Source organism: Myodes glareolus, chromosome 4 (assembly GCF_982192425.1).
Source record: "Myodes glareolus chromosome 4, mMyoGla1.1, whole genome shotgun sequence".
NCBI lineage: Eukaryota > Metazoa > Chordata > Mammalia > Rodentia > Cricetidae > Myodes > Myodes glareolus.
The window spans coordinates 37,419,232-37,441,544 of NC_142029.1; the positions used below are offsets into that span (position 1 = coordinate 37,419,232).

The following is a 22,313-nucleotide window of genomic DNA, read 5'->3' on the forward strand; positions in this document are numbered from 1 at the left end:
CTGGGACCTCTGAGGGAGTAAGCAGGTCCTCTACGATTCTGGGCACATCCAACCTTGGGACCTCCCAGGCAGTAGACCGGAGCCAGAAATGTTTCCAGGTCCAACTTCAACCCAGGGACTCTGAAGGCATCTATAGAATATTCCATCCAAACAGAAGAGAATATACCTTCTTCTCAGCATCTCATGGAACCGTCTCAAAAACTGACCACATACTCAGTAACAAAAAAAATCATCAACAAATACAAAAAAATTCGAATAACCCAATGTACCTTTTCAGATACTTTAAAACTAGAAGTCAACAGCAATACTGATTCCAGAAAACCCACAAACACATGGAAATTAAACAATACTCACCTGAAACATCAATGGGTCAAGGAAGAAATAAAGAAATAAAGACTTTCTAAAATTCAATGAAAATGACGATACAACATACCCAAATTTATGGGACACAATGAAAGCAGTGTTAAGAGGAAAGTTCATAGCACTAAACACCTACATAAAGAAGCTGTAAAAATCCCACACTAGTGAATTAACAGAACATTAAAGAAAACTTTAGAACAAAAAGAAGCAAACTCGGTGGCTCGGGGCAATCGAGAAGCGAGCTGGAGCGCAGAGCGCGAGTCGGAGTCCAGCCGAGCCGCCGCCGCCTCCCGCCTTCAGCGAGAGCCCCGACGGGGCCCGCCACAATGCGCCCCGGCCTGCCTCGGCCCTGCCTCGGCGTCAGGCCCCGCGGGCAGCGCCAGGCAGCCAGGGGGAGGAGGCGGCCGGAGCGAAGGGGCGCCGCGCGTGTGGCATGAGGGGAAGCCGCTGGCCGCCCCCTTGGCCGTCCCTTCGCTCCCCCTCCCCGCTCCCTGCCCCGACCGCGGAGGGCACCATGTCGGCGCCGACGGCCAAAGCCAGTAAAAAGGAGCTCAACTCCAACCACGACGGGGCCGACGAGACCTCAGAAAAAGAACAGCAAGAAGCAATTGAACACATTGACGAAGTACAAAATGAAATAGACAGACTTAATGAACAAGCCAGTGAGGAAATACTAAAAGTAGAACAAAAGTATAACAAACTCTGCCAACCGTTTTTTCACAAGAGGTCAGAATTGATCGCTAAAATCCCAAATTTTGGGGTAACCACATTTGTCAACCATCCACAAGTGTCTGCACTGCTTGGGGAGGAAGACGAAGAGGCTCTGCATTATTTAACCAGAGTTGAAGTAACAGAATTTGAAGACATTAAATCAGGTTACAGAATAGATTTTTATTTTGATGAAAACCCCTACTTCGAAAATAAAGTTCTCTCCAAAGAATTTCATCTGAATGAGAGTGGTGACCCATCCTCAAAGTTCACTGAAATCAAATGGAAATCTGGAAAGGATTTGACAAAACGCTCGAGTCAAACACAGAATAAGGCCAGCAGGAAGAGACAACACGAAGAGCCAGAGAGCTTCCTTACCTGGTTTACTGGCCACTCTGATGCAGGTGCAGATGAGGTAGGAGAGGTCACCAAAGACGACATCTGGCCAAACCCCTTGCAGTACTATTTGGTTCCTGATATGGACAATGAAGAAGGAGAGGCAGAAGATGATGACGATGATGATGAAGAAGAAGAAGGCTTGGAAGATATTGATGAAGAAGGAGATGAAGGTGAAGAAGATGAAGATGAAGATGATGATGAAGGGGAAGAAGGAGAGGGGGATGAAGGCGAGGAGGACTGGCACAGAAGACTGATGGATTCCGACCCTCTTTTTTATTTTCTTTTTATTTTTTTAAATTTCTCCAGTCCCTGGGAGCAAGTTGCAGTCATTTCCCTCCCCTCCCCAATCCCTCCTGTGCTCAGTCGCCGTTTTTGAGGTCTCGCTTCTCAACACCATGGTTCTCAACTTAATTTTGGGAATGTCTTGAGCAAAATACAATGGGAAAAGAATCTCCACCACTCTGTTCTACATTCATTTTTATCTTTTCTTGTCTCAAACTGTGGATTCAACACCACCACCACCGTGCTCTGTGGGAAAAAAGAAAAGCCCTCCAGCCCCTTTGGCTCTGCTGGAGGCTGGGGGGTGCTAGGCCCCTGTGTAGTAGTGCATAGAATTCTAGCTTTTTTCCTTTCTCTGTATATTGGGCTCAGAGATTACACTGTGTCTATGTGAATACAGACAGTTAGCATTTACCAACATGTATCTGTCTACTTTCTCTTGTTTAATAAAAAGAAAAAAAAGAAAAAAAGGGGGGGTATAGAAAGTCAGCAAGGGTGGGTTTGAGGTGTCTGGGGGGGTAAGTGGGCATTGTGACAACATGGCTTCTCCTTTGGCATGTTTAATTGTGATGTTTAACAGACATCCTTGCAGTTTAAGATGACACTTTTAAAATAAAATTCTCTCCTAACGATGACTCGAGCCCTACCACTCAATGGGAGAATCAGCAGAACCTGTAGGGGTTTATTTGGAGTTCACATTCTCTGTTGTAACTTTATTTTTATTTTTTTTTATTTTAGTTTTTTTGGTTTTCCCTGGAAGGAAAAGATGCTCATTTTAAATGTTGAAGTGTACAAGTTGCTTTGTTACAATAAAACCAATGTGTACACAAAGGACCGGATGCTTTTCTATCAGAACAGATGCTCAACATGACCTTCCAAGTTTGACCAGCATAATGGCATCATGTCAAACTTTGTCTCCCTAACTTCATATTTTTTGATACGCACTTTGCAGGATGACCTCAGGGCTATGCAGAATGAGTTAAAGGGATGTGAATCATGTCTTAATGTCTCCGTAACTGGGTGTATGTGGGTACAGTTTGCTGCAATGGACTTGTACCCATGATTTTTATCTCAATTTGGCATTTTTTAAACGGGCCTTTAGTTACCTGGATATTATGACAGCACCTGCTCCCACCATGTCACAGACCTGTTGCTCTAATGGCATCTGTACGAAGGACAGCTGCTGGCGTGTCTTCATTGGCAATTTGAACTGACCAAGGAAATGGGCTTTCAGAGTCAGCAGTCTTTGGGGTGGTTGGGAGTGCACTGTCCCAGGTATGTAGCAGAGCTCTCAGACTCTGTGAATCTGGGTGGATAAAGGACTTTTGTCTGCTCAACACCATTGTGCAGAGAATAATGTCTTGGAAAGCTACCTGATACATAAGCTTTTTAATGCTGTAAAATAGAGCTAAAATTAAATGCCACTTTTTCAGAGATGATTAATGGACAGCCTGGTCAAATTCAAAGCTTTTTGATGTATAAAACTTTATAAATGGAACTACTCCATCAATAGGCAAAGTGTAACCAAATCTGTCTAGATGGATAGTGTGTAATTTCTGCACAGGACTCTGTTTAGTAAATACATCACTGTATACGTCAGGAATCTTGCTCCAATAAAGGAATATAAAGATTTTAAAAAAAAAGAAGCAAACTCACCTAAGAGAACTAGATGGCAGGATATCATCAAATTGAGACCTGAAATCAACAAAATAGAAACAAAGGAAAAAATACAAAGAATCAGTGAGGCAAAGAGTTGGTTCTTCGAGAAAAATCAACAAAATAGACAAACTTTTACCCAAACTTACCAAAAGGAAGAGAGAGAATATCCAAATTAACAAAATCAGAAATGAAAAGGGGGACATAACAGCAGACATGGAGGAAAGACATAGAATCATAAAGTCGTATTTCGAAAACCTGTACTCCACAAAATTGGAAAACTTGAAGGAAATGTACAACTTTCTGAATAAATATCACTTACCAAAATTAAATCAAGACTAGATAAGCAAATTAAACAGTCCTATAACTGCTGAAAAAGTAGAAACAGTCATCAGAAGTCGCCCAACCAAAAAGCCCTGGACAAAATGGTTTCAGCTCAGAATTCTACAAGACTTTCAAAGAAGAACTAATACCATACTCCTCAGATTATTCCACACAATAGAAATAAAAGGAACATTGCCAAACTCTTTTTATGAGGTTACAATTACCCTGACACCCAAACCGCAGAAAGACATTACTAAGAAAGAGAATTACAGACCAATCTCACTCATGAACATTGATGCAAAAATACTAAATAAAGTACTGGCAAATCAAATCCAAGAACATATCAGAACCATCATCCACCATGATCAGTTGGCTTCATTTCAGAGATGCAGGGATGGTTCAACATATGAAAATCCATTAATGTAATCCACCATATAAACAAACTGAAAAATAAAAACCACATGATCATCTCATTAGATGCCAAAAAAAGCTTTAGACAAAATACAACATCCCTTCATGATAAAGATCTTGGAGAGAACAGGAATTTAAGGAACATACCTAAACATAATAAAGGCAATATACAGCAAGCCAACAGCCAACATCAAACTAAATGGAGAGAAACTCCCAGCAATTCCACTGAAATCAAGAACAAGACAAGGTTGTCCACCCTGTCCATATCTATTCAATATAGTTCTTGAGGTCCGAGTAGAGCAATAAGACACAAAAAGGAGATCAAGGGAATACAAATTGGAAAAGAAGAAGTCAAACTCTCACTGTTTGCTGATGATGATCAGCAAAAAAAAAAAAAATCAAAAAAAAAAAACTCAAAAAAAATCAGTAGCACTCCTGTACACAGATGATAAAAGGGCTGGGGAAGAAAACAGAGAATCAATACCTTTCACAATAGCCACAGATAGCATAAAATATCTCAGAGTAACTCTAACCAAACAAGTGGAAGACTTGTATGACAAGAACTTTAAATCTTTGAAGAAAGAAATTGAAGAAGACACCAGAAAGTAGAAAGATTTCCAGGGCTCTTGGGTAGGCAAAATTAACAAAAAATAAATAAATGGCAATTTTACCAAAACCAATCTACAGATTCAATGCAATGCCCATCAAAATCCCAGCAAAATTCTTCACAGACGTGAAAAGCATGGTACTCAACTTCATATGGAAAAGTAAAAACCCAGGATATCCAAAACAATCCTGTACAATAAAAGAACTTCTGGAGGCATCACAATCCCTGACTTCAAACTTTACTACAGAGCTACAATACTGAAAACAGCCTGGTATTGGCAAAAGGAAAGACAGGAGGACCAATGGAATGAAATAGAAGACCCGGATATCAATCCACACATCCTAGAACACCTGATTTTGAAAAAGAAGCAAAATATATCAAATAGGAAAAAAGAAAGCATATTTAACAAGTGGTGCTAACATAACTGGATATCAACATGTAGAAAAATTAAAATAGACCCATATCTATTACCATGCACAAAACTCAAGTCCGAATGGATCAAAGACCTCAACATAAAGCCAGCCACACTGAACCCTATAGAAGAGAAAGTGAAAAATATACTTGAACGCATTGGCACTGGAGTCCACTTCCTAAATATAACCCCAGCAGCACAGACACTGAGAGAAACAATTAATAAATGGGACCTCCTAAAACTGAAAAGCTTCTGTAAAGCAAAAGACATGGTCAACAAGACAAAATGACAGCCTACAGAATAGGAAAAGATCTTCACTAACCCCACATCACACAGAGATCTGATCTTCAAAATATACAAAGAACTCAAGAAATTGGACACCAAAAGGTCACATAATCCAATAAAAAAAATGGAGTACATACCTAAACAGAGAACTCTCAAGAGAGGAATCTAAAATGGCTGAAAGACACTTAAGGAAATGCTCAACATCCTTAGTCATCAGAGAAATGAAAATCAAAACAACCCTGAGATTCCATCTTACACCTGTAAGAATGACCAAGATCAAAAACACTGATTACAACTTATGCTGGAGAGGCTGTCAGGAAAAGGGAACACTCCTGCATTGCTGGTGGGAATGCAAGCTGGTACAACCCCTTTGGATGTCAGTGTGGCGATTCCTCAGAAAATGAGGAAACAACCTTCCTCAAGACCCAATAATACCACGTTGGGGTACATATCCAAAGGATGCTCAATCGTACCACAAGGACATGTGCTCAACTGTGTTCATAGCAGCTTTGTTTGTCATAGCCAGAACCTGGAAACAACCTAAATGCCCCTTGATCAAAGAATGGATAAGGAAAATGTGGAAAATGGAGTACTACACAGCAGAAAAAAAATAATGACATCTTAAATTTTGCAGGGTAGGACATGAATTATCATATAAAACTCTACCACAATCCCAAATATCTTGGAGCCCTGTTGTTGCCTCTTTAGGAGTGTAGGCCCACTCCACAGGGTCACCTTTAATCAAGATGGCAGTGAAATCATATGACATCATCTTCTTAACACTAGCAAAGATGCCTCAAGCCATGTGCCTGACTAAAAGTGATGACAACCCAAAATGAAATCATGTCATATGGTTCCTTTAAAATTATCCTGTGTAGATTTTTAATTATCAGTTTTCAGTGTTACTAGTTTTAACATTTTATGTAACCAGATTTTTAACCATAACTAACAAAATAAATTTATAAATCTCAAGGTACAAAATGTTCATATAAGCCAAGTACAATTTTCTGGCTGTTTTGCTGTGTTTTCTTCTCACTGTGCCAGGGGTTCAGGCTGACACAGAGGAAATTGTTAAATAAGCATGCTTGGGTATAGCGAAGGAAGAGCCATAATCCAACGCTAGAGCCAGTTTTTTAATTTTTTTAAGTCTTAGTAATAATTTCAAAATTGCCCTAAGATTTATTTATTTATTTGTTTATTATTTATATAGTGTTCTTCCTGCATATATGCCTGTATTCCAGAAGAGAGCACCAAATCTCATTACAGATGGTTGTGAGTCACCATGTGGTTCCTGGGAATTGAACTTGGGAGTTCTGGAAGAGCAGTCAGTTTTCTTAACCTCTGAGCCATCTCTCCAGCCCAAGAGCAAGCTTTTTAGTAAAGAACAGCATAAAACAGGTTTAACATTCTCTACACCAAAAAGACATCTGGACTCCTGCCAACCCCAGAGATAAATTTTGAGCCCTGACCATAAATGCAGTCACAGCTGGGTAGTGACTGGCTGCTGTGGGCAGCAGAAACAGCAAAAATAGCCCAACCATTCTTGTTTCAGCTCCATGCTTGCCACAAAACGTGCAAACACACCAGGAAACATAGACAAAACTTCCCAACAAAACAAGCATACACAACTTTTAGGAAATAGACAGAACAGGTTCCCAGGTCCTTTATCATTATAGGATCATGGTTACTTTGCTTACGTCCTCAAATCAAAGGCCTATGACCAGCTGAGACTGGTTTGGTGCAATGTTCATTGTTGGTCACTGCTGAGTGAGAAATTAAGACATAGAAACCTACTGGGGTGCATGCCTTTAATCCCAGCACAAGGGAGGCAAAGGCAGGCAGACTTGTTAGTTTGAGGCTAATCTGGTCTACAAAGAGTATTCCAGGACAGCTATGGTTGTTACACAGAGAAATCTTGTCTCAAAAAACCAAAAGAGACAGAGAAAGAGAGAGGGAGAGAGAGAGAGAGAGAGAGAGAGAGAGAGAGAGAGAGAGAGAGAGAGAGAGAACCTTTCTGGGTCCCCTGGAAGTCGTCCATGAAGAAGGCAGACTGCCCTTCCCTAGTGTTGTATTACTGACCATATCCCAGAGCACAGTCTCCCAGGGATTGATCTCTTTGTTTTTCCATTCACAGTGAAACCTCAGCTGCATCCATGGCTGGGAAGCCCGTGCTTCACTACTTCAATGGCCGGGGCAGGATGGAGTGCATCAGGTGGCTCCTGGCTGCAGGAGGTGCATCAGGTGCACCTGGTGGAGGTAGGTTGTGCATTGCTCTTCTGGAATGGGACATAAGATAAGTCTAAATACTTCTCTAAGCTGAGAGGCTCCACCCAGGAAAACGGTACATGGTTTCTTGTTAATAGTGATCTTCATATATTAAGGAGATGGACTGATTCGAACAAAAGAAAATTTGACCACGCTCTCTATCAAAGAACACATTCACATTAAAGGATATTTTCAGGAAAAAAAATCAAATACTTACTTGGTTAATTAACTATTTGAGTTAAATTCAGTTACATAATGAGACATTCAGAAATAGAAATTCAAGTATTGATTATTAAATAATTCTAATTTTTTATTGCATATTACGGTATGATACTGTGGTTATAAGTATGACCCTGTTCTTTTAAAAAGAATATATAAGATTCGCAAAACTGTTTGTGATAGGGATGTTTGAGACCTCAAGTCTGACATTAAGGTCAGAGTCGCAGAGAAGGTGGGCACAGAGGTGAGCGTGGTGAACGTTAGCTGGGGGTTATTGGAGCTGGTGATTGATGGGTGGAGGATCTTTGCATCTTTTACAGCATAGAACCAGAAATTTCCATGATTTAAAAAAAATGGTTTCAAGGGGACAGGAGACTGAAGTGATGGCTCAGAGGTCAAAACCCCATGGGGTCCTTGCAGAGAATACACCCAGGCTGCTCACAACTGCCATTACTCTACCCTCAGAGGGCGCCCACGTCTCTAGTGTGCATGAGCCCTTAACACGGCCTCCCAGTCACTCCTATAATATAAAAACTACGACAAGGGGTAAATTATACAAGAGACGTTCAATAGAGTTAAGTTAAAGATAAACGGCGCGAATGAGAGCCTGGCACAGAAGACAGAAACACACCGCCTGCCACAGTCCAGCATACTCAGTAATCGGTTTGTAGAGACTTTCAAATGCCAGGTGCAGGGCTGGTCGGGAGGATAAAGCTGGTGAATAAGATGGGGCTCCCATCTTCAGGTAGCCCCAGTCTGTGAGTTTTCAGAAAAATGTGAGAGGGGCCCAAGTGTGTGTGGAAGCAACATTCTGAGATTAAATCTTTTGACAAAAAAATTCTGGTAGACTTTAGTACTGCCCTCTAGAGGCGCCACCGGGAAAAACACTTCCCAGCTCACTCCAGGGGAGCTCAGCTATTGGTATTTCCTGAGAGGAAGTGCAAGAAGCTGCCTGAGATCTTGTTCTCCTCAGTCAGGAGCAGAATGGGAAGGGTAAAAGATGAAGTGTCCTGTGACGGCGGCTTTGGTGTCCTCCCTCAGTGTCATGGCAACGTGTTTCCCTCAGCTGTGGAATCCACCTCCATTCCTAAAGGAACAGGGCTTCAGCTGATCCTTTCTGAATGAAGGAGTGCATAAGAACCGAGGCACGCTGGTGCCAGCCCAGGAGGATTGTTTTAAATACATGAATAGTTCGGTGCCAGTGTGCCAGCTCCGTGGCTCAGGGCATGTTCTAAACCACTGGACTGTTGATTCAGCTCAGGAGGAGGGGTGGGGCGTCTGTACAAGCCTTCCTCTTTCGTGTTCATAGTGACTGAGAAGGCAGTGGGTAGAGTCCGCTAGAGACCCTGGCTCAGACCTTCCAGCTCAATATGCCCACAGGATGCCATTGACATCATCCCCCTCACACCCCCAAGCCCATCACAGTTCAGCCTCCCTCTGTGATGACGTCACCACTCCCTGCACCTCTGTGAGTGCTGTGCACACTGTTGACACCATTTCATTGTCTGTCAGTCCAATCTGTGGGGTTATAAAATTGAAAGATATACATAAAGAGAGAAGCAATGACCTAAGAGGTTTAGAGCACTGGCTGTTCGTCCAGAGGACCCGAGTTCTATTCCCAGAACCCACATGGTGACCCACAACCATCTGTAACTCCAGTCCCAGGAGATCCACTGTCTTCTGGCATCTGGGGCATCCACACATCTTCTGGCATGTGTGTGGTGCACAGACATATGTAGGCGCAGACTGCTTGTTTGTTTCCCGGCAAATACTCATGCACAAAAAAATATGTAATAATTTTTAAAGTTTTTGATAAAATTTTATTAATAGCTGAAGAATTAAAAACATTCGAAACACATTTTTCAAGTCTCAGAACTGGGAAACGACTATTAAAATAAGCAAAGATTTTAAAGCTATGTTGACACTTCAGGGGCTGTTATTGAGAAAGGCAAAATGCTCAGAGCACAGTCTGTAACCTTAAGCTCAAGCTACAAGCACTCAATATTGGTGCTTTAAAAGAGATGTCTAATTGGCAGGGAACAATTGACAGCTGTTTAGAGAATCTTGTAATGGGGCCAATAAATGCATAAGCACAATATTCAAAGATCAAGGATGGCAAAGATGAAAAGAATATGATTGAATATGGGCTGACAGAGCCATCCAGACAGAACTGCTTTAAGTGAATCCAAAGACAGGGGCACAGACAACTAAAGAAAAGAAAGTGAATATAAAAAATATTTTTTAATAAGGATTTAATTTCCTTAATTAATACTCACCAATTACATAAAGGACAATGCCCCGCGCTCGGCCTCGCCAGCAAGAACGACGCGGGACACATAGGATACTTCTGCAGTAAAGCTTTAATGCCCCTTGGGAGAGCGGGCATCAGCCAACATGGCGGAGACCCAGAATGAGGGGAACCCAGCCCTTATAAAGGAAACAGTCCTCGCTTCTGACGTGTCACTCTTGGATTGGTCCACTGCCCATTATCCCAGGTGATGCCTCAGAAGTAGGCAGGGACGCAGCGGTAGGGAGTTACCAAGCACGTGCGCTGGGATTAAAGGTGTGTGCTACATCACCTTGAACTCACAGAGATCTGCCTGTCTCTGCTTCCCAGGCATTGGGACCAAAGACGTGTACTACCACGCCTTGAGGTCACAGAGGTCAATCTGCCTCTGTCTCCCAGGCATTGGGACTAAAGGCGTGTACCACCACACCTTGGGGTCACAGAGGTCAATCTCTACCTTTGTTACTTGAAGCAATGGAGAATGTGGTCCGGCCCTCCACAGGACAACGTAAGAGTTAGTCTGATCCTATCCCTTTTGTGTTTCCATGATGTGTTATAAACTCATTGTTTACAGTTGAGAAGTCCTGAAATGGGCCTCTTCTTAATAAAGTATAATGAATATAATAAATATATCTTGAAAATAAAAAATGTAGATGCCCACGGGCCACGCCATGTGCCATGACGGAGACACAGAAAGTTCTCTTCTGTTCTCAGTGAAGTCAAAACGCTTTCCTGAGAATCCAAAGCCTCAACAGTAAATTTCCCAGTGACGGCCTGCCAGAGATCACTCCCCTCTTAGGTTCTAGAATGGGGTCAGGGTGGAGGAATACTACAAGATTGAGTAGCTTTGTTGTGATCACCCTTTTGTTGATGGATCTAATCTGAATTCCAAGTGGCCATGATCAGTCTCCTTTATATCTATTACAAGATTTAACTTCTGCGAATGTTCTACCGACACAGACTGCTCACGTTCAAAGATCTCCAATGATGCAGAATGGACTAACGAGAATGTCTTTACATGTTTTTTCCGTCTTCAGTTTGAAGAGAAGTTTATAGAATGTCCAGAAGACTTGGAAAAATTAATAAAAGGTAACACTAAGTATGTGTATGTCCTCGGTACGGTGCTGAGTAGAAGGTTTACCAGAAGGTGATGCTGGTGAGCAGAGGGTGGGGACAGGCAGGAATGGCAGAGTGATGGGATGGAGGTGGGGGAAGCTCCTTGGGTGCTCTAAAAATGGAGACAGTGATAAGGGTGGGAAAGCTGGTTTCTCCAAAAGTTTGGCCAGCGGGTTGTTACTGTTTTCTACGATTCCTACTCCAGAGTGAACAATCTCAGTCAGGATGACTCACTCACACAGACAGGGTTTCACATACACTGCCCTGCAACCACACAGACACATCAGCATCAATTATATCATGGACAGAAAACAGCAGTGATGATTTTTTTTAACTACCTGTGAGTTACTATCAACCACAAAAAAGGCTGGAGAGCTCATGGTAGCTCCCTTGATAGAACCCTGTCACACACATTAATGTCATGAAGATGACTAGATTGTTAAACACCTTGCTTAGTTTTGTTTGCATGGAGGCCTCTGCTGTCACTCCTCCTCTTCCATGTGTATCCAGGGACATGAACTGACATGAAAACATGCATTACAAATATAATATGTGTCTGAATAAAAAATAAAGATGAATGTGAGAGCCTCGAAAGCCAAAAGAATATGGGTGAGACAGAGAGGAAACAGACGCTAAAGTAAAAGGGGTTCAGCATGAAAGACTGAGAGCCAATCATTTATCTTTTGTTTATATGATCAGACACTTCAATAAAACTTTTCTGCTCCTGAGAAGTGAGACTTGGACACCTCAGAGACCTTTCCCTTTCTTCTTTCACAGATGGGAGGTTGATGTTTCAGCAAGTGCCCATGGTGGAGATTGACGGGATGACGCTGGTACAGAGCAGAGCCATTCTCAACTACATCGCCACCAAATACGACCTCTATGGGAAGGACGCGAAGGAGAGAGCCCTGTACGGTATATTTCCTGTTGTTACTCCAAGGGGAAACAAAGAAAATTTGGGTCCCTCCATGAATAAGCAAGAGAGTGGAAGGGTATGTGTCTAAGAGAAGGCTAGTTATATCACTTAGGCCAAGGATGGAAGAGTCCATGGAGGAGAGGGAAGAGCAAATGGGGTGGATGCAGGTGAGTGTGGCTACAGCCGAGGATGATGTTGTCAGCACAGCACAGGGACAGAGTTGCAAACACTGTGGCCATGGGTCTGAGCATCGGGGAGCCATGACTCTAGGTGCTCAAGGCTTCAGTGCTGGTCCTCGGCCAACAGCTTAGGACGAAGGACACAGGGCTTGAGGCTGGAAGAGGAGTCCTAGGGAAGGAAGGGTGAAGGAGCTGCCTCCCACATCCCATGAGTAGGAACAGTGCAGAGCAAGAATCTGAATTGCCAGCCAGGTCTCTGGACTGTTCAACACAAGTAGGCTGAGAGAGACAGGTTCCCAAGTGCCAATATTACCTGAAACATTTAATTCAGGACTAAAGCAGTTCTACAGACTGTACCACCCATGCTGGAACCCACTCTGCTTGACTAAATCCTTCACTCATAAACCACTGTATAGGAGTATTGCAGTTGATCAAAAGTTAAAAGTGGTGCTAGCCAAAAACACCAGTGCAGGAAACATATGTCCATGGGAAACAGAGACTCATACATGAAGGGGTGAGGGAAGCAAAATAAAGTGTCAACATTGAATTGTTAGTTCTGAGAATCTCTGCATGGTTTTTGAGACCAAATCATGTCAGAGAGACACAGAAAGAGAGAGGGGAGGAGGGAGGGAAGAAGAGAGGGTGAGAAGGAGAGAGAGAGAGAGAGAGAGAGAGAGAGAGAGAGAGAGAGAGAGAGGAGAGAAAGCCTGCTGTATAGTTTGATGGTTATCTTCTGGGATGCCACCAAGTACATCACAACTGCATCTGTAGATGGGCCAGTGATGCTCTTTGGCCTGTGTTTGGCCATGTGTGTGTAAAAAATTCTAACACTGTATCAGAACTGTACTAGAGGGAAGGTTAATATTTCTATTAAATATAAAAGATAATGACCCACTATATCTGAGTAACTTTGCAACCACTTTTCAATGTAAATTTCTCAGACTTTTAGATTAAAATGTAAAATAGGGAACCTTTGAGAAACCTTAACCATTTGGGTAATTTTGTCTTTAAGGATCGACATGTATACAGAGGGTATTTTAGATCTCAGCGAGATGATGCTGCAAGTGGTCATAAGTCTCCCAGAGCAAAGAGAAGCCAAGATTTCCTTGGTGAAAGAAAAGACCAAAAACCGATACTTGCCTGCCTATGAAAAAGTAAGTAGGCTGTTTGAAAACTGGGGACACTGTGTTCCCAGGACAAGAGAAAGGCAGAGGTTGGGAGAGATAGGGTGCTGCTGCACTGAGCTTCCATGAGCCTCCCTGTACAGCTCCCTGCCCACAGGACGCTGTGGAAAAATGGCCTGTGAAGGAGCACCACATGGTCACGCCAATCTAGTGTCCACATTCAACAGGGTTCAAGGCCATAACCAGACCTGATCTGTGGAAGGCTGAGCCACACCAGAGATGGACCTAGATCCTGCAGACACACTGGGCTTCAATTCCAGGGCAAACTGCAGAAAAACACAGATGGGAAAATATTCTGTCACATCACACAGGGAGGCCAGAGAGCCACTGGCTGTCAGGAGAATAGGGTAGAGCTTCAAAGACGGAGGAGAACCTGACCTAAGACAGTGATGCAGGGGAGAGGAGGAGGCTGATAAAGAGATGCAAAGGAACACTGGCCTGCAGGAGTTAGGGTCACAGATGGCAGGCTTGGGAAGAGAGCCATGCACACTCCTCACATGAAGGTGTGTCAGTGTACACCTAGTGTCTTTCTTAGTCGGGGCTTCTCTTTGGAGGAAGATCACGAACACGTCAGACTGACTTGCTCTTCTGCCAAGCAAAAGCTAAGAAAAAGCTTTGATCTTAGCGGATAAGAGATCCTAGACATTCCTCGGAGACTGTTTTTCCTGTTTAGAGGCTGTGGGACTTGGGAGACTGGAGGCAAACTGAAGTCTCATGCAACAGACAGCTCAATCCAGAGCATCAGACTGATTTCACTCTTAGGGCTAAGAAAAGTCAATGAGTAAAGCATGCAGTCACAAAAGAAAACCACACGTGATGGTCAAGCCTAAAGTGCCCAAAACATGTTTTCCACAGAGGCATATAAAGGAACAACATTAGCTTGTCATAGAGAATAGTCTGAGGTAAACTCACTTTTCTCCACTATAGATATGGGGTGGCATATAGAAGAGTAATCCAATACAATTCAACAACTTTTGAAGAATCTGAAGTCACAAGAGTCTTGCCTTTGCGTCTTGGAGTTTTCTCACAAGCACTCACATATCTTCACCTGACTCCATTCTCAGACCGTGTTCCAACAGCGCTGACTGTAAACCTCCAGAGCATCACTCTGGGTCCCATTCCATCCCCTGACTGTTCTCCCACTGCTGCCCTAGGAATTGCCCAAGATCACACATGGAAATGGTCAAATCAGGACTGCACCCAAGGTTCAGCGGCCAGGGTTCTGCACACAGCCTTCCTGATTGCTTCCAGCCTAGAAGAATTCTGACAACACTCAAGTCCCAGCAGCCTCTTTTTGCTGGTGTCAGCATTCACAGTCCTCTGTCAGGACTGCAGTATCCCCAGCGTGTGTATCTCAGACTCCTGTGCGCAACACACTCACAGGTGTGGCAAATTATTTTCTTCATTTGGCTTCTTAGAGAGGTAGGCAACCTGGAAACAGAATTAAAGGGTTAGGGCGCTTTCAAAGCTTCAGAATTGATATGGCTCCCAACACTCACAGACCCCATCGTGCTCTGGCAGACTACCAATCATGACCATGCGTGGTTGGGGACACAAGAGAAGCCAGGGTCCCAGTGGACAGGGGGACACAGGAGAGGAGCAGGATGAAAACAGAAAGAGGTAGTGTTGAGTGTGCTGGGTTGAGAGAGGAGAGCCAGGGAAGCACACACTTGTGAGCAAGCCCACTGGCTTGCTCCAGGTGCCTGCTGTCCTGGGGACTATAAAACAACCACGTGGAAAGGATCCTGCATTCTCACCTCCCCTCAGACTTTGGAGATGAAGCAGATTCTTTCCCTTCAGGGTTTCAGATCTGGGTTCCTCCTGGGCAATCTAGATTTCTGCCAACAATTAACTGAATGACTTTCAGCCCAACAGAACTGAGGTCTGTGTCCAGGGTCTACAGTGTATGACCGTGGAACTTAGTGTAAGGTTGGGACTGCGGGACAGACCCTATGGGAGGTGGAGATGGACCTCTATGAAACTAGGGAGTCTTTGGGGAGAAGGGACTCCTCAGAGAAGGTGTGGGCTCCATTGACCACAGCCTCCCCTGACTCTAGATTCTTGGCACGTGGTGTCCCAGGTCAGACAGAGCCCTACATGGCTGATTCTTCGGCAGAAGCTCCTTTGTCGATACCCAGGCTTTTGAAGCCTTGTGTAGTGTTCTAGGGAGCCAGATGGCAAGAGAGACTGTAAAGGGAGAGTAACTGAAAGAGAAGCACTGGCTTTGGGTGCAGCGATGGGAAGGAGAGGGCAGAGGCACCCTTTAGAAGAAGGAGGGGCCTTACAAGATCTTCTGATGCCCCTTTCTTGCAGGGCAAGGATGCAGTTCAGATTTCCCATGTATTTCCAGCACATTCGTGGTGGTTTCCATAGGCTGTTTCCAACTTTTGAATCCGATGTTAGTGTTCTGACCATCCGTCTGGAATTGGGGGTCTTCAAAGGATTGTTTGGTGAGTATGGTGGAAGCCTGTGCCCTTGGAGAATAAGACAGTTGAACATGATCTGGTAATTGTCATCAAACTCCCTGGTCCTGTGGGTCCCTGATCCAGCCTCTCTTAGAAAGGTAGATAAATGTCAGCCAAACCTAAGGGGGCCCCACGAAATTTCCCTTTTTATTTTTCTTCTCCCATCTTACCCCGCAGTCTTGCTGGGGCTGCTGCTCCTAACTGAGCATCCTCTTGCCTTTCCAGGTTTGAATCATGAACTAATTCCACTCTTCGAGGATACCTACAGTGTTTTTATACACGTTAAGCAGGACGGAGGTGACATGATCCTCTACCTTTATGGGCAGAAAATGGAAAGGGCTTTTGCACTGCTTCTCATTGTGTTGCTGGCTTGCAAACTCTGGATGAAACAAATCCAAAATAAATGAGTTCGTGTATCCTGTTAGAAGGCATTTTCTTCTCCTGGGATCTGAAAAGGTCAGACAGGGGGACACCGGAGAGGAGGAGGATGAAAACAGAAAGAGGTAGTCAAAAACTGCAAGGCCTGTGCTATGATTAATGTAGGACACTCCGTATATGCTCCTGGGAAGAGGCTCAGGGGCGAATGGCCTGGAGCCTACTGGGAAGTATATTTTACAGAAATTAAGCCAGCCAGAAATGGCAACAAGTACTTATTAGTTTTTATAGATACCTTTTCAGGCTGGGTAGAAACTTTTCGTACCAGTACTGAGACAGCCAATGTGGTAGCTAAGAAGATCATAGAAGAAATCTTCTCAAGGTTTGGGATACCCAAGGTAATTGGGTCTGATAATGGACCTGCCTTTGTTGCCCAGGTAAGTCAGGGACTGGCCACCCAACTGGGGATCAATTGGAAATTACATTGTGCTTACCGACCCCAGAGTCAGGACAGGTAGAAAGGATGAATAGAATTCAAAAAGAGACCTGCGGGAATGACTGGACAGCCCTCCTTCCCTTTGCCCTGTTCCAGGTTTGGAATACCCCAGGGCGATTTAAACTCATCCCTTATGAGATCCTATGTGGAGAACCGCCACTGCTCACTGAGTCGGGTGGAATGTATAATCCTGATGCTATTCTTTCTAGACCTTTATTTTCCCCATCTAAAGGCCCTTGAAGTGGTGAGACGCCAGATCTGGGAACAACTGAAAGAAGTATGCATCTCTGCCTGGATCCACGCCTCCCACATGAAGTGAGCTCCTGAACTATCTGAATTGCAGCATCTGGGGCTTTTGACAACACTACCAGTCAAGAGGCTTGTGTTTGGAGGACTAATCATAGACGGACTCTTACTGAGGTTATGTAATGAGACTCTTAAGAGCCCTAAGAATCCTGACACCAGGTACTTGGTTCCTGGTTTAGGTAGATGATGGACTTGTAGTAAAGGCTTGATGCCTTGCGTGTCAACGTTAGTTTTTGATGATACCAAAGATTACTGTGTGCTTGTACAACTGGTATGAGTTTGACAGGCACCCAACTCGCTTTTGACGAGAACCTATTTCTCTGACACTAGCAGTAATCCTGGGCCTTGGAGTAGCTGCCGGTGTTGGGACAGGTACTGCTGCCCTAATACAGGCCCCTCAGTACCTCAATGAATTAAGAATAACCATGGATGAAGATTTGAGGGCTTTAGAACAATCTGTTTCCAAACTCAAAGAGTCACTGACTTCCCTCTCAGAAGTGGTCTTACAGAATAGAAGGAGATTAGATTTGCTATTCTTAAAGGATGGAGGATTATGTGCTGCTCTCAAAGAGGAATGTTACTTCTATGTGGACCATTCAGGAGTAATTAAAGATTCCATGAGCAAACTTAGAGAAAGATTAGACAAAAGACAGAAAGACAGAGAAGTATATCAGGGATGGTTTGAGAGCTGGTTTAATAGATCTCCCTGGATGACTACTTTGATATCCTCCCTTATGGGATCACTCCTAATTTTGCTTCTGCTACTGATATTAGGTTCATGTATATTAAACAGGCTAACTACCTTCATTAGAGAAAGAATAAGTGCTGTTCAGATTTTGATGCTATGCCACCAATATGGTACTCTACAACGTCAAAAAGATACTGAAATCTAGTTCTATGATTAGAACTAGGCACTAGAAGAAGTGGGAAGATGAAAGACCTGAATAAATCCAGATCCCCTAGCAGGAAAACAGAGCCAAAAATCTAGCAGGAAGAGAAGAATCAGAAATCTAGGATTAGCCAATTTCAGGGTTTCAGGAACTAGCTGAAGATAAAGGTAGATTGTAATCTTGAGAGCAATCTTGAGAAACAGGGATATTCCCCCTAGTAATTATCACCCCCTAGTAATTATCATTGGTATAGGAACTAGCTGATTATGACCTTGAGAATGATCTTGAGAGGCAGGGAGTTGCCCCCTTGTAATCATCACTGGAATTTTCTGTGACACCCTCTCTGCCCCCCTTTCAGATTACTGGGCTGCGTGGTTTCTTCCTATAAAAACTACTTCTCCCGGTCACTCAGGGTCGAACTCTTCCCTTGCGTGGGTTATGAGTCTCGGCCCCAGTGCACTGGTACCCCATCTTGTCGTCTTGTCATTAAACCTCGTGTGATTGCAGCAAGGATGGTCTCTCGTGAGTTACTGGGTGGGGGGGGTCACGTTATCCCGAGGCTCAGGTGAGAGTCTCCCGAAATCGGGGGTCTTTCAGCTTGATTCTTCCAAACATCTATTGTTTCCCAGGACGGGCTTCAACCTGTCCCTTTAAGACCCCACGTTAACTTTGGTACTTTGACCTCTTGCTTCATCCTATGGGATCATTTAAACTGAACTTGAAGGACCTCATATGTTAATGACCTGTGACTTTGAGTTCCAAAGTCTTTTAAAAGTTGACACACTGTTTGCTTTGGATTACCTTTTGACAGTCTATCATGACTCAACTACTTTTTTGGTTAAATTCTGCCTGGTCAGTCTCTTCCAGAACTTTGAGCATTCCCTCGACTCCATGACCTGTTCACTCCCACCTTAGGTCTCAGGACCTTGTGGAGACCCAAATATGTGAGCCTATGCCACCTTATCGGAAGGTCAGAGAGTTTGAGATTATTTTGCTTGTTCAAAGTTGTTGACAACAAGTTTGGCTACACACCCTGACCTAGGGTTGGTTACCTGGTGTTTGGACATTAAGATGGCCCTTAGAGGTAGATCTGCTCCATCCTGACAAAAGATCAGAGAATTCAAGCATCTTTCTGCTCCTTCTCTTGAAATAGGAGGTTTGACTTGGGGAATGGCTGACTGCAGGATACTTGGCCTAAGGTATTTTCACTGCACCAACCAACACATGCTTTAATCAGCAGTTAGTGGATAGATGGCTCAAGGTACTGGAGAAAGTGACTGTTCTGGTTGTCGTTTGTATCATGGTAAAGCAGTCTTTTGCCTTCTTACTCCACTTTAGTATTGGGGTATAAAAGTCTAGGGAAAATTATCCACGAGTGAACACAGAATGCAAAACTCAGTATGCTGCAGTCAATGAGTTGCCTTCCCAAAACGATCCTGTGACTCTGTGTTTCTTTCTTATCTCTGTTCCTCCTGCTTAACATTTCTAATCCTCCCGCTCCTACTTGGAATGTACAAACTGGCACAGTTGATGAAAAAATAGAGGATCTTTTATAGTATTGTTCAGGGAGAAATGGGACAAAGTCAGCAGGAGGCTAATCAATGACATCACCCAAAGGGAACACAGGGTTTCTCAAGAGCATTATAGACAAAGCACACAGTTGCCTTGGGACTGATAAGTCTCTTCAGGAGGAACAGCCACGTTCCCAGGAACCAAAACCCTAACTACTTTGAGGTTCAGGCTTCCTCCCAAAACTGGCGTTGCAGGGTCCACTACTGAGCAAGGGCACAGAACTAGGTTCCTTTTGTCCTTCATTGGGGCCTCTGAGAAAGCCTTAGATTGGTGGAATTTCAGTAATGTTCCTTTTACTAATGTGTGTGCCCTATTTCTATTTAGGGCATAGAAATTGTCTTGATGGATTTTTCCTGTAACGGATATGAAATATTTTTCTTCCTCTCTTTTGATGAATTTTAGTTTGAAGTCTATTTTGTTAGATATTAGGATAGCTGTGCCAGCTTGTTTCTTAGGTCCACTTGATTGGAGAATCTTTTCCCAATTGTTTACGCTGAGCTGAAGTCTGTCTTTGAAGTTGATGTGTGTTTCTTGTATGCCACAGAAGGACGGATCCTGTTCTCATATCTGTTCTATTAGTCTGTGTAAGACTGGTGAACTCTCAACAAGACCCAAAACATGATCAAAAACATGACTAGCACTCTTCAGAAGCACAAATGTTTAAGAGGCAAAGAGAGACAGCCTCAGAGTGAGATGACTCAGGGGTGTTGGTGGCCACATTAACTGTCACACTGGTGAAGAGTATTTGGGATTTTATGCCTTTGAACTTCTCTTTTCCATATTGGCTCTACCCCAGGCTCTTGGGATCATGCAGAACACATATTACATGCAAGTCCCACTATGAGCCCTGTAATCTTTTATCCAGGCAGAGTTGTTTCAAAAAAAACTCATTTGTAGAACACGTTCCATTTTTATTAGAGATACAGTTCAGGATTTGCATCACAGAACTTTAACATTTCTTATTTCAAAGGTGGGCACATGATGGGCCACAGAATGTCCTTTCTACACCTGCACACGGTGACACAACTCAAACACTAAAGGAAACTTGGTCATACACTAACAGACTTTCCAGTGTGCTTAGCACATGGCAAGCCTTGGGAACTCAGGACCAAGCCCTGGAAAGTTTCTTAATAGGGGCTTTGTGCTGTCTGGACAGGGACCTAATGGGGAAGCCCAGCATGTGGATGGAGAGGAGCAGGCCCAGCTGAAGAAATGGTGAGAGCAGAGCCTGGGCTGCAGAAAGACTAAAGTGCAAGCAGGCTAGAAGAACAGGCACATGGTCCCAGGAAAATAGCACCACAGGCAGGCAGTTGAGGGCTGGGACAATGGACTCAGTTTTGAGGCACCAGCATCCTCAGCAGAGCTCCTGACTCAGCCCTTGCTGTGCACCTGAGATCTCCCAGGTCTCCCTAGCAGTCTCCACAGTGCTCTCCTGGGACACTCGCCTTCCCCATAGGTTTTCTTTCTCCTCTGCCAGGAGCTCGCTGCCTGTGACATGAACTCTTTCATGAGCAGTGTGAGACACAGCTCGGCCCTGGAACTGACTGACACACGGACTTGAGACCCTGTGCTGTGCACATGCGCATCACCCTGGAGTGCAGCACTGCTGCTTTGCCAGAAGTTTGTAGAGCAGTGGAGCGATTCTACAGCTGAGGAGAAATTAGCAGTGCACACCAGGATACAAAGGGGCCAGCCCTGGACACTGGGAGGGTGTGCAGACTCAGGCAGTGACATAAATCTCTGAGGCCACTGAGATCAGAATGCAATGGTTAGTCGCCTGAAACCTGTGATCCAATGATTATACCTAAAAATCACAAGTGAACTTACTGATCTGTGAGGGAAGTCAGTGACAGATGCCCTTGTTTGTGGATAAGAGCTCTGAGTCGGAACTTGCATGAAAGTAACAGTAATTCTCACTGTTTCAGAAATGACATTGATAGGGCTGGAAAAATTGCTCAGAGGTTAAAGGCACTTGTTGGTGTTGTAGAGGACCCGGATTCAATCCCAGCACCCGCATGGCAGCTCACGACCATCTGTAACTCCAATTCCAGGGCATATGACACCCTCTTCTGGACTCTGGGGGCAAGCATGTGGTACACAAAAAGGCAGTCAAAACACACACGAACATAAAATAAAGATGTATCTAAAAAATGACATTGTCAATGGTGTCTTGACAGATTTCCCACAGCAGTAACTGCAGGGATGCACAGATGCACAGAGACGCAGAGCATGCTGGGACAGTGTGTTCATGGTCATCCAGGTGAAGTTAAGTGTGAACTGTGAAATTCCTTTCTCCCTACAGCTCCAAATTACAACAGGACAAAGGTTTAGACAGATATTATGGTATTACCAATACGCGGGAGACAGAGTAACCTGTATTTCAGCCTAGCCTTGAATTTAAGACAATTTGTAAATTTTGTAATTTAGGATTTACTTAACAAAGTATCTTCCTAAACTTAGTAGTTTAAAATCACATTTTCTTATTCTAGCTGAAGCCTTTGTGGGTTGACTCAATGAAGGAATGTCATAGTATATAAGAGTCTTAGGAAGTTTTTCCTTCTTCCTTCCTCCCTACCACTCCACCTTATGTGTATGAGTGTGT

The 22,313-nt window shown here is 43.8% G+C and overlaps 2 protein-coding genes across 2 annotated transcripts; both read left to right on the forward strand.

Moving 5' to 3' along the window:
* Window positions 1-781: 781 nt before the first annotated feature.
* On the forward strand, window positions 782-2,378 carry LOC125412088 (protein SET-like). The gene has a single exon (XM_048452623.3). The coding sequence runs from the start codon at window positions 794-796 to the stop codon at window positions 1,841-1,843; it is 1,050 nt and encodes a 349-aa protein (XP_048308580.3). The 5' UTR covers window positions 782-793; the 3' UTR covers window positions 1,844-2,378.
* An 8,300-nt stretch (window positions 2,379-10,678) lies between these two features.
* On the forward strand, window positions 10,679-22,083 carry LOC148122239 (uncharacterized). The gene is made up of 8 exons (XM_087905915.1): window positions 10,679-10,720; window positions 11,250-11,301; window positions 12,106-12,238; window positions 13,436-13,636; window positions 15,921-16,112; window positions 19,055-19,109; window positions 20,868-20,926; window positions 22,014-22,083. Exons 1-8 carry the CDS (start codon window positions 10,694-10,696, stop codon window positions 22,081-22,083), a joined length of 789 nt encoding a protein of 262 aa, XP_087762041.1. The 5' UTR covers window positions 10,679-10,693.
* The last annotated feature ends 230 nt before the right edge of the window (window positions 22,084-22,313 follow it).

Bases quoted from the DNA above. Each gene is read 5' to 3' on its own strand.
- LOC148122239 (XM_087905915.1), top strand. From the start codon at position 10,694: ATGTGGTCCGGCCCTCCACAGGACAAC. The intron at 16,113-19,054 runs GTAATTGTCATC...CTCCCACCTTAG, and splicing joins AGACAGTTGAACATGATCTG to GTCTCAGGACCTTGTGGAGA. The intron at 19,110-20,867 runs GTCAGAGAGTTT...CTGTCTGGACAG, and splicing joins CTATGCCACCTTATCGGAAG to GGACCTAATGGGGAAGCCCA.
- LOC125412088 (XM_048452623.3), top strand. From the start codon at position 794: ATGAGGGGAAGCCGCTGGCCGCCCCCTTGGCCGTCCCTTCGCTCCCCC.